Source organism: Cyclopterus lumpus, chromosome 7 (assembly GCF_009769545.1).
Source record: "Cyclopterus lumpus isolate fCycLum1 chromosome 7, fCycLum1.pri, whole genome shotgun sequence".
Lineage (NCBI taxonomy): Eukaryota > Metazoa > Chordata > Actinopteri > Perciformes > Cyclopteridae > Cyclopterus > Cyclopterus lumpus.
In genome coordinates, this window is record NC_046972.1 from 4,979,023 (window position 1) to 4,991,488 (window position 12,466).

Sequence of the window (12,466 nt, forward strand, 5' to 3'; positions counted from 1 at the left end):
GCGGCAGATATACACTGGAACGTCGTGAACATTTCCAAACCGCTCTCCTTTCATTTCTCTCACTTCCTTTTTTCTTCTTCTTTTATTTCTTCCTTGCTCCTCTGCTCCAGTCGGTGGAGGAGAAAAGGAGGATAAATTATGACCCCCCCCCCCTCCACACACACACACACACACACCCGGGGCTCACAAACCACCGACACGAGCCCAACACAGAGTATATTCTAAGAAAAGCAAATGGAAGGCATTTGCTCAGTCGACCCCTGCGTCCTCTTGCTGTTATTTGATATTACTCACCGTGGCCAATGCTGTGAATTCACTTCCGGTAGCCGGTGTTTAAATGTATTGCCGGAAAATATCAAAAGGTGTTAAAGGGAGTTTAGTGAGTCCCTGAACCTCTCATCGCTCCCTTCCTGCAGATCGCTCCTAAGACTCCTTCACCTCAGTATTATCTGAACGTTTCACTATCTGAATGTTTTACTAATTGCCACGTTGCTGGAACACTTCATATTTCAATTAGCTGTTGCGGCACAAGAATCTGCCCTCCTCCTTTATTTACATTCCACCCTCGGGGACAAAATAATAATTAAAAAACAAGTGTCTCTGCACGCACTCATTTCCATAAAGAAAATCCCACACAGCCACTGTGAGAAAATATATCTCTTCCCGCGAGCGCATTAGTCAGTTTGAAAAGATTCCAAAGCTTTGTGTTATGGATGCGCCATGCTGCCGTGAGATATTACTGATGTTGCTCTGAATAGCAAGGAAACGGAGAAACACTAAACATCTGAGGGGCGTCCTTTAACGGGACATCGGTCGTGCTCTTGTGTATGATATAATAGATGATGGGAGTAAACAGAAACCACCAGAAGCATCCCGCTGGACTCGCTAGTTTCAAGTCTCCTTCAATGCAGCATGATGTTCCTTTAGAGTCAAATAGACCATAAAGCAGGGTATGCTTTTGGGCGTGGCTACCTTGTGATTGACAGGTTGGAACCAAGGCGATGTCCGGTCCGGGAGTTGTCCATATTTTCATCTCAGAACTTTAACCCTTTCACATGATCTTATTCACTCAGCTCCGCCCTCTCTCGTCACTTCTGGGAGCAAAAAAAGAAACCAAAATGGCGACGGCCAAAGTGCCAAACTCAAGGCTTCAAAACCGAGTCCACAAACCAAAGGAGTGTCCCCTTCCTCCCCTTCCTCCTCCTTCTCCATGGTCTCATAGTGTCAGCCTTGAGAGTCGATTGAAAGATTCCCCAATGAAGTTAGCGTAGTGAACATACGCACCCCCACGATAAATTGATAGGAGGCTCAGGGGACACTTGAGATGAAGGAATAATTAAATGTCTGCGCTTTCTTGCCAAGAGTTGGGTGAGAAGACAAATTCCCCGCTCACATTTGCCCATTCCAAATGAAGCTGGAGCCAGGAGATGCTGAGACGATGTCCCGAGCCCGTCGGTGAATGGGTCGACTCAGTCAAATTTGTATAAATCAGAATCGGGCTCAAATTAAGCTGATCAAAATGTGTTCCTTTCTTTGCGTTTGGTCCACCTCTTCTCTCTCTCTTTCTTTAGCTGATCGTGTCACATCGATTTCAGAAGCGTATCAAATAGTTTTGAATCAGGACCTTCAGCACTTGATTAAGTACCCTGTAAATGAAGTGGGCCATTTCAACGCTTCCGATACGTATTGAAACAGCTTCTAGGTAAATGCAACTATTGGATCAACAGAAATCCATTATGAAAGAAAAAAGCTTAATTGGAACATCTCGACATCCGTTTCAGAGCTCGACTTTCAAACACAACTCTTCTCGATGTTTTCAGCTGATCAATATTTACGTGGGTGCCGACGTGATTGCACCCGAAGGGAAAATTCCATTTGTGCACATGGAGTGTCTCAATTAAGGGGAACGAGGATCTCCTCTGCGTTGTGCATTTTGAGATGCAGGCATTTCGCATAGCCTGGCTCATGGGTCGCTACAAAGTTACGGAAAACAAACCGTGAGTGCGTGTTTGTGTGTGTGCGTGTGTGTGTGTGTGTGTGTGCGTGTGTGTGCGTGTGTGTGTGTGTGTGTGTGTGCGTGTGTGTGTGTGCATGCGTGTTATGAAACAAAGTGTAAGGCCATTTAGGGAAGATCCTGGCGAGTGGGATTTAGATCCAGATCTGAGGAAGAGACAGTTAGGGGATATGAACTTTATATCCATCAGCTGACATCACCTCTGCTCCATCTCACACACTGATGGGGGGGGGGGGGGGGGGGGGGGAGGGCTGTTGTGTAACATCACTGACTGTTACACCACCAATAAAATCAAAGAGCTGACACTCATTAACACGCACGCGCGCGCGCACACACACACACACACGCGCACACCGCGTTGGCGCTGATGAGATGGACACACGTGCACTGACTGAATGAAAGCTCTCTTTCTAATGCCCGACAGCATGACGCTCTTCACGATCAAAGGACACACACGCCGGCTCCACTTGGCAGACACGCGCAGCATCAAAGCCCGCGCGCCGCTCTTTGTTTTAATTCGTCCCTCCGCGTGCGAGCAGATGGCATCACCTGTGCCCGTGTCCCCCTCTCCTCCTCCACACAGCACCTTCTGAAGTGCCCCTCGTGAGAGGTGGGGACATACAATGAAATGAGAGAGAAAGCGGACGTCACACCTACCGTTCCCGGAGATGTGGTTCTCCAGCTCGCCGGGTCCAGGCTGCCGCGCGGAGCCACTAAGTTGCATGTAGAGTCCCATGTAGTGTAAACTCCCCAGCAGCACTCTGAACGCTCCCATGTTGTGTCTGCTCTCCTTTCCCCTCTCATGCACGTCGGGGGGGGGGGGGAAAGGACTGCTTTTTTTTGTTTCTTCTTCTTTTTTTCCCCCTTTTGTTGTTGTTGTTGTGTTTTTTGTTGTTTTGTTGTTGTTTGTTTTAAATCCAGGTGACTTGTTCTGGTGAGGAAAGGAGGGTGAGAGATACCTGTGAAGGATGAAGGACCGGGAGAAGCCGCTGCAGCCTCTCGGTGTGCCAGCAGACCGACTGACGCTCTGCTTCCGCTCAGTCGGGTCTACATGCGGCGGAGGGACTTTCTCCACAAATGGGAGGTACCGCGGCTTGCAGCCGGGAATGTCAGTTATGAGAGGAGGGATATCTGAAACACATTCAGCGACCGTAAACTTCACCACGGTGTTTTTTTTATAATGAGAATGCGACGGTAGACTTAACAAATCAATTAAGAAAAAAATGAACAGATAGGGTGGGAAAAAAAGTATGCTTCCCATAGTGCCATGTACGTCAGTAATTGCTGTCTGAATAGATCATTAATTAATTGATTATGACATATTTTGAAGTAAAAATAAATATATACACAAAAATGTCGAAAGAAAAGGCAAAGAAAAACAAATGAGTGTATTTCTTTAGCAGCAGACCATTTTTTCTGTCTGTAAACACAATGACGTCGTTTTGTGGAGACAATTCTCTAAATATGTAGCTAACGCGTGCCAGTAACTTTTGTTGTCTTGTTTGGCTAAAAACAAAAAGGAGTTTGGTCACTCGCTCTCCAGCGTTAACGTACAGGACCAGAGATGCAGAACCCTCCACCTCTCTCCTCCCGGGTGAACTATAGTTCCCTAGCAGCGGGGAGTGAGGCGGAGGGACTGTTAGCGCCATCACCTCGCTTATGTCGCTCGTAGGCCTAGCAGATACTGTATATATGAAGTGACGTAGTCATTGTGATGTCACCCACCGCCCTAAAGCATACTCTGCTTTATGGTCTATTTTACTCTGAATGGAACATCATTTTAATAAATGAACATCACGCTGTATTGAAGAAGACTTTAAACTAGAGATTGAGACCGGAGATGAACTCATGTTCACAATGTTTACTGAGGGAATAAATCAAGTGACAAGTAGAGTCATTTTCTCGTAGACTTCTATACAACCACGACTTTTTTTTTGAGTCGCCCCCTGCTGGCCAGTAGAGATAATGACACTTACACGTCAGCTTCACTCTGCAGAACCGGAGGTTGCCGCCCGACCGAGCAAACTACTTTATTAAGCTGCGACAAGAGCATGTGGATGAAGCATTAAGTTGTTAAGCGTTATTTCCAAGCGTGCTCTCCTCCCGGCAAAGTAGTCTCTTGGGAGTGTGTCGCTGAGAAAAAGGTAATAATCAGCTTGTTGTATCGCAATCGACTGCCCCGACTGTACAATGTGAAGAACAGACTGATGTCTAAAGAACTGCGCTCCACAGTGGAAAGTCTGGTTTAAATATGTACACAGAGGTATGAAGGGAACTGGAATAAACTCCCTGTAAAACTCCCCAGGTCCACTGCAAACACAGCCTGCTGGAGCTCTGTGGTGTCGCTGTCCGTGGTGCTGAAATGCAGCCTCAGTATTGGCCTCGGGACAATAAGTAGACATGAAAAACTTGGCCATGATTTTCTACACATATAGGACATTCAATCTGAGATTTGGTTTGCTTTGTCTAAATGGATCGGGGTTGTACACAACTTGGTATGCTGGTATTTATATTTCAATCTTAACATGCCTTTGGGGCTGATTCACATTCTGAATAAAGATGTGTTTTACGGTATGCATTTGTGTGTGTGTCTGTGTGTGTGTGTGTGTGTGTGTGTGTAATGACATCCGTTACATCAACATTAAAATTGAGGTCAGAAATCGAATACGACAAGTTCCCTTTTGCTAATTTAAATTGTGTCCAGATATCCAACAGCGAACCATTTTCGATTTTCTTGACGGCTTTCTATCCGTTGACAATATTCTTGTTAGTATTTTTCTTCCTTTTTTTCCATTAGTTACTCGTGGACCACAGACCAGACATTAGCGAGTGTAAGAGTTCAGAGAGTCTCGAGCTACCTTGTGCTTGGAAGAAGAAGCTCCGAAGCCAGAGATATATAATAATAATCATTATTTAATCATAACAAACAAGAGTCATCTGTATACATACATGGTCCAGGCCCGGACGCGCTCACATGGCTTCGCTTCCACAGTCTCCTGACTTAGCCAACAGTTTCTGTCTGGCGTCACCACGTAAGAGACCAAATTCACGTCTCACAATTAGTTTTATTCGCAGTCCATTCGCTGAGCTAAGCTCCCATTGGTTAGTGGAGGTATTCATGCAAATACCTTTCAGAGACACAGCATGCTACGCTGACCAGCGAATAAGACATAAGGTTCACACCTGAGGGTTAGTTCCATTGGCCACTTCAAAGAATGCCTCAAATCGATAAACTAGCGGGGGTCAAAGCTCACACTTCCGGTCAAGGACAGGAAGTTCCCCTTCAGAATAAAACCCTATTATCCTGCCTACAGAATAAAAGCAACATCTCAGGTTTCAATCGGCATCCCTTTAACTACTGTCTAAACAATAAAACATCCATTCATTCCCATGCATCATACAATGAATCATTACATTTGTCATTAACAAACAGAATAATAAAACAGTGATCCTCTCTTATGCTTCATAATACATTCCTCAGAATATTCCTCAAATGAATGATCATATCTTTCTTTATGTATTAATTTAAAACATAACCTCTCTTATCTACATGTGCAAGTGTATATAAAATCCACTACAACTCAACACGAGTCACACACCAACAGGTCCTTACCGTTCGGCCAGAGTCCTTTTATCCAGCACATATTTGGCACCGTTCTCTTACCGTTTCTTTGCGCGACCTGCCCGATCCCCTGAGATCTTTAGATGGAGGCCGGGTCTCTGCTTTGAAGAGACGACTCGACTCGTAACCAAACTTTGTACAGCGGCCTTTGCTGTAACCCATATCTGAATGTCAACACACTGATTGGATTACCTGACTCCAATTAGCCTCTTTAATAAAAGCCATTAACCCAGACGTTCAGGTGCTTGCTTATGGACACGAGGAAAAAATTGCACGCTGCCGAAACAACTTTACATAACAGTGAACCCAGTGCACGGAGAATTAACACAAAGGGTGGGGGGAAACAAGGGGATGGCGTGAGATTGATATTTGATTTCTGTTGTGCTCTGGGGTGCCATTAGGTCCCATTTACCGGGAAGAGCTCCTTTGTAGTATTCCGCTGTGCCCCAATAAAACCCTCAGGGGAAATTAATGTGTTTTTGCAGTGACGAGTCAGTTGGACAATTAACAGTTTTGTTTGGAGCTTGTGAGTTTGAGCGATGGCAGCTTCACGTGCGTGAACTTGTTTAACGGCCCGGCTGCTAGGCAGGGTTCTTAATCTCAATCAGCTTCAGCTCCAAACACTCCTACTGGCTCCTACCTGAGCGTGTTCGGGGCCGAATACCTCAGTGAGCGACTCCCTGAGGTTCTTCTCACTCTTTTGTCGTTTTTTTTTTCATGCCACAAGGGCTTCTGGCCAGCTCAAAGTGCCTCGTCATACCAGCACAATGTCACACCCAAATCATTTAATCGCAATCAGCAATCCACTTTGACCAATTGGCGACTCCCTAAACAGCGTTGACCTTTCTCAGGAACGCAGAATCTGCGAGGACAGAAGGGAGGAAGCGCCGCGGTGACTTTTGAGTCAATGCCCCCTGTTGTGTCACCCTTCAAACCCCCTGCGCCGACTCTCAGTAACAGAATACCTTCTCCTCTCGGCCCCCACGACCAGAGAGGAGCCCCGAAAGCACAGCGTCGCACAGTGTTTGCACTCAGTCATTCGGAAAATACAATTATTCTCCTTCCCCTCGGCTGTGAAATTGCTGTACAACCGCTGTTAAACACGCCGCAGTCCTAATCACTGATAAGAGATGCATGGGGCCGGGTCTGCTCCGCCAATACAATATGCAAACGATGCCCCGCCGTTCCACCCATCTTGTTACTGAGCGATATTAGAGTTCCTAAAGACACTTAGGAAAGGCAATAGATGTGGCAGCTGTCAGTGAACGGCCCCCACGCTCCCTCCCGACACTGCGGCTTCCTGCCAGCATCATTGGCCAGGGATCCAGAGAGGCCTTGGCGTACGAACTGAGTGATTAATAATACAGAAAATATACTGTTGACAAGACGCTAATACATATAGATGCTGGCATCTGGTTTCATGTGGGAGGCAGTTAAGAGCCGTCTGCTCTTAAAAAGGTTTGAGCTTTTAGGTGTAAATACTGAAAAATTCATTCAACTAAGCGAGGCATACGGGCTTAACTAAATTACGATGTGTTGTTGTAACACATCAAGTGAAATGCGCCATCAATACGAGCCGCGAAGAGTAGAAGAGTCATTCCTTCTGATGGTCATTCCCGCGTGGCTTTCACACGTGGCAAATGGTACAAAAACATTCAGACTCAGCGACAAGGAAGGGGAAGTCTCCATCGCCTCCGATTGCATATTTCATCACATATTTTGTGTCGTAGAATATTTTGTTTTGTGCCAATTCTTTACAGTTTGTTCAACCTCTGCGCGACTTGTTGTCAAAATGTTCACGGGACAGTTAGTAAAGTGCAGCAAACAGACAGAACAGGACATGTGGGCGACTCAACGCAGCGGGTAAAAGTACAACGCCAATCATCTTTTGGACGTGGCTGATTGCCTGTGTGACGGCCCCTCTCTGCACATTACTCCATTTGTTTCCCGCAGGTATCGGAGGTGGGAGTGGCCAAGGGTCATCAGGAGTGGGAACACATGGGCCCTGTGTGTCAGTGCACTGTTAAAAACCCTCTGTAGGCTCAGTTGGTCTCTCTCTCTCTCTCTCTCTCTGAGACACCCATTTGGTCTTAGGTTTATGGTTTGTTTCTGCACTATATTGCAGACACACTTTCCACTCACCTCCACCGCTAAAATTATTGACTCCACATGCCACTGTTAGATTAAGATGAAGTCTTTTATGTTAATAAATAATTGAGTTAATTGCTCTCACTCTGTTGTCATGGCCGTGCAGCCCGCTTTGTGACACTTGGCCTCAGGTACTTAATACTTACTGGGTACCACATTGGAGGCGGCGCCCCGTTAGTTCCTAGAACCACACTTCTACAAAAAACTAGCTGACTTCGTTCAATAATAATAATAAATAGAAATATGACGACTACTTATGATAACAGCAGCAGTGGATAATAATAATAATAATAATAATAATAATAATAAAAGTAGTAACAGAAATAACCAATCAGCCTAAGGCCATTCCAGAAGTACAGAAAACAAACATTAAAAAAATAAGGCTTCAGCTTCACCAAGACAATGTTTTGGAATTTATTGCGTTATATGAATTATAGATTATATTGTCCGATACCAACTATCAGATGGAGTTCTGCTCCAGTGGCTGCTGCCTTACGATAACAGGGGATGAGGCTTATCTCGATGTTCAAGCCGTCTGCACTCTGATGGATAAATGCTTTTCTGCCCACCACATTGTTCAAATACTTTGACTGTATGCCAAGATTCATATCGGACTAAAAATAGAGGGCCAGTTTGTTTCAGCCGTTCATCTCGGAAGTAATTTGGAATGTTTATTTGCTCCTATGAGGACGAAGACAGCGGAGACACAGTAAAGGATTTGTGCACAGAATGACACCGTAGGTTTGTTTGTCCAGCTCTACAACACACCTCCGCACAGATGTGTGTGTGTGTGTGTGTGTGTGTGTGTGTGTGTGTGTGTGTGTGTGTGTGTGTGCATGCGTGTGTGCGTGCGTGCGCGTCGCAAACAGACAACAGCAGTGGGCCGATAGCTCCGGGAGGCTGCTGGGATCCAGCTGTGGGCGGCTTCAGACAAATGAAGATATATCTCCCTCCCTCTCTCCCTCACTTCCTCTCTCCCTCACTTCCTCCTCCTCTCTCCCTCACTTCATCCTCCTCCCCTTTCCCTCCTTCCCTCTCTTCCTCCAAAGGAAGCTGCAGACCCAGGTTTGTCGTCTCCATCTGTGCTTCTTCTGCGCAACGGTAACCAAGCGAATGCGTAATGAGATGCGTGTGCACAGACGGTTATCAACGAGCACGTGCCAATCTCGCTCCCTAAACCGTGACATTAATCAAACAAACCAAACACGCAATCAGGATTTTATCAGCAAATGTTTTATTAAAAAAAAAAAAAAGTATCTTACACGTGAATCCAAAACAAACACTCGAGGTTAAGCGGTAGAGCCGAAGGACTGATTTGAGTTTGCAGATCCGTCCGTAATGAATCTGCAGGGTTTGACACCACGGGGGGGCGGGGGAGGGGGGGGGGGGGGGGGTGTTCGCCGAGCTTCTGCTCTCCAAACTCCAACTCCAACAGTTTCCACAGAGAGCGGCGTGACGTGCACAGCAATCCTTTCATTAACAGAGATTGTGCTTTTGAGTTGAATTAGATTTAATACATTAAAAAACGGAAAAATAAAAATGAATTATAATGTGATCACATTGGGTGTCAAAGATGCAGGCAAAGTAAACCAGGTTATTGAAACACATTTCTCTGCTGCAGCGTTGCTGTGCATGCACACGAGCACACGCGCACGCACACGCCAGTTTGGAATGTTACAGAAGAACAATTCTGGTTCTTAGACCGGCTCATCAGACAAATCAGGCCAGCCCGTTTTTAACATTCTCAAGTGTGAGAATATATTGTGTGTGTGCGTGTGTTTGTAGAAACGCGCGAGAGAAAGCGAGATTAGAAATTTTCCACAAGGTCCATGATCCTCTTCCGCTCAGCCTCTTTGAACTCGTCGCTCTTCCCGTCTCCGATGCTCTCAGCGTACTCTACAAAGAAAAAAGATAAAGGATTAGTTGACTTGAATAACACGTGGTTTAGGATGGGGTTTCTTGGGTAGGAGTTTTAGTTATGAGATCACCAAAAAGTACAACATATTTATTTTTGTTCCTCAATTGTAAACTTGGACAACGATTTGTAGTGTCGACCGTCTCTAGTCCGGCCACCACTTTGTTACAAAAAGTAGAGGGGTGGGTGGTGGCGGTGGGGGGGGGGGGCGATTTGTGAGTCTAATGTAAAAAAAAAGGAACGCTGCAGCGGTCCCCGGTGGAGTCCAGGCATTCGCTGCGTCTCTCCCTCTGCCAGCCCGCCTCCTCGGGCCGGGATTACACATTAAACCCGGGATGTCGAGTCGGAGGGATGAAAAAGAATAGATTTCTCTGAGAGACACAGCAGAGGGAAGAGAATGAACGGGGCTTCCCCCCCCCCCCTGACAACAACCCGCGGTTCAGGAGGACCAAATGCGGCTGACAAGGAGACTGTTTGTGTGTTATTAGACAGTATATACAGGATAGTGACAGACGTAATGGAGAGGTTGTGTGTGTGTGTGAGAGTTTGTAAATTAATGTCTTCCTGTAGTTAAACGCGCCCCTTTGAGGTTCCTCAAAAAGGTTGGGAACTACTGCTTAAGTGTGTGTGTGTGTGTGTGTGTGTGTGTGTGGTGGCGCAGTCGGCCACACAGGCAGAAAGGTCGGAGATTTCAGGGACTCTTCAACTCTCCGCAGATGCTTTTCTTTGGCATGCTGGTACTCTCTCCTTCTGTCACCACGGCAACGCGGCAGAGGACAATACAGTGCTGAGCATCGCCATTACTCAGGTCAGTGACTGGGACTGATCTGCCATGAGTACAAGGAGAATCATTTCCTCTGCAGCAGCAGCTGCAGCAGCTGAGGACAGGGACTCACTGGAGGACTTAAGGAATGCAGCGGGGACACCGCCACCCATTCCAAACACTGCGACACCGGCCTGATCCAGCCGGCACATACGTGTGCTAATGTCTTGACGTGCTAGTGTATCGACCGCAATGCTTTCAAATGGAGCCGAAGCCACGTCCGAGTGTCGCTGACATCAACGAGCCGATTGACAAAATGAATGAAATCAAAAGCCCTTTTTATGTTCCGTGAAGTCGTGTTGTGAGTCTCAAGCATCGAGATTCATTAATCGTGCAGGGACGAGGAACGGGGCAAAGACGACGGTGTTTCAGATAATGTCTAAAATAGGTTGGTCAAATCCCCAGCTGGAGAAAATAGCTCGTTTTCAAGCGTTAACAAGTGCGGCATGTGGGGCCGACTAATAAAAAGAGACAAAAGAGCTTCTTTTATTACTTCATTACTATGACCGCATTTTGATCTTTGGAGGGCAGTTCGGTGTTGGGCGGATGCCACTGCACATGCTCAGATGCTGATCTGTGTTCATGCCAGGTCACCCTACCTCCCCGTCTGAAAAAGTGCCCTAAACTTGACTTGTTTTAGTCTGGAAGTCTGGTTGTATAGAAGTCTGAGAAAATGACGTCTCTCTTGATTTATTCCCTCAGTAAACATGAGTTTATGAGCCTCAAATATCTAGTTTAAAGTCTTCTTCAATACAGCATGATGTTCATTTAGTACATTATGGTCCATTTAGAGTCAAACAGACCATAAAATAGAGTATGCTTTAGGGCAGGACTACCTGGTGATTGCCCGGTCCGGGAGTTGTCTGTGTTTTTGTCTTTCATAGTGTTCTTAAATTTAATTCTCTACTTTCCAGACGAGGTGCAGTTCATCTGGAATGCGCCTCATGGCTATGCATGGTTAGATAGTCCTGATGGGCAGGCGGCACCTTGCGTCGCAGCCCCGTCATCAGGGTGTGAATGTGTGTGAAAGGGTGAATGATGACAGGTCGTGTTAAAGCATCGAGGGCTCGGACGACGAAAAAAAAAAAAAAGGTCTGTACAAGTCCAGTTACCATTTTACAAGCCAGGCACACGTGTATGCAAATATACAAATGACAACAATCACACGCACACGCGCGCAGTGAGGACTGGAGAACCGCCACGCTGGCTGGCATCGCCATGCGTGGCGGATGGCTCCATCTACAGAGCTACATGCCACCGAGAGCCAGAGGGTGTGTGAACGCGAGCCTCGTCCTCGGGCTTTATCCGACAACGATACAGGAAGGTAGGATGGATGTCGCAACTAAAAAAAAAAAAACACAGCTGCTCGGCCCTTTGAAAACCAAACACGTGAAAAGAAAAAGACAAAGAAATATTTGGGACAGATACAAATGAATGACAGAGACAGACAGGCTCTGCTCCTCTCACCATGACAATATGATTACACTACCACGCATATTGGCACAGCGAGATGCACTTATGCATATTGTTTTGCCATCTGTACACAGGTAATGTGAAGGAAAAGCCATAAAGGCGTCTACCTGGATATTGCAGATGCACAATTTGACTGTTTATTTATTGTTGCCATAATATTCAAAAGTGTATTTGTGCATTTTATATTTTATGAGTGTCACATTAATACCTATATATCTGTTCTCTGCTCCAGTAGTCAAAACTGTTTACTCGTGTCAATGTGCAAATGTGTACACGCAGAGAGGGATGCAATGGACAGAAATGTGCACAAAACAGGGACTCGGATCATTTGAAAAACAATTGTTGATCAGTTTAAAAACACGAATAACAAGCACAGAAGCAGAGCCGTGATTATAGCAACATTTCCCCCTGAAATGTTGCGAGAGGCAGGAAACGTGTCAATAAAATGCTTCTCTGAAAGTAATATGAATT

At 46.0% G+C, this 12,466-nt stretch overlaps 2 protein-coding genes across 2 annotated transcripts in view; both read right to left on the minus strand.

Annotated features, from left to right (window-relative positions):
* LOC117733875 (V-set and transmembrane domain-containing protein 2-like protein) overlaps nt 1–3,032 on the minus strand; it is a 33,821-nt gene extending 30,789 nt beyond the window's left edge. The window contains exon 1 of the mRNA XM_034537785.1: nt 2,672–3,032. Coding sequence (XP_034393676.1) covers nt 2,672–2,789 — 118 coding nt within the window. The 5' untranslated portion in view covers nt 2,790–3,032. The remainder of the gene's footprint in view (nt 1–2,671) is intronic.
* Nucleotides 3,033–9,178: 6,146 nt separating this feature from the next.
* The window catches only part of ctnnbl1 (catenin, beta like 1), a 38,487-nt gene continuing 35,199 nt past the window's right edge, over nt 9,179–12,466 (minus strand). The window contains exon 16 of the mRNA XM_034538196.1: nt 9,179–9,680. Coding sequence (XP_034394087.1) covers nt 9,592–9,680 — 89 coding nt within the window. The 3' untranslated portion in view covers nt 9,179–9,591. The remainder of the gene's footprint in view (nt 9,681–12,466) is intronic.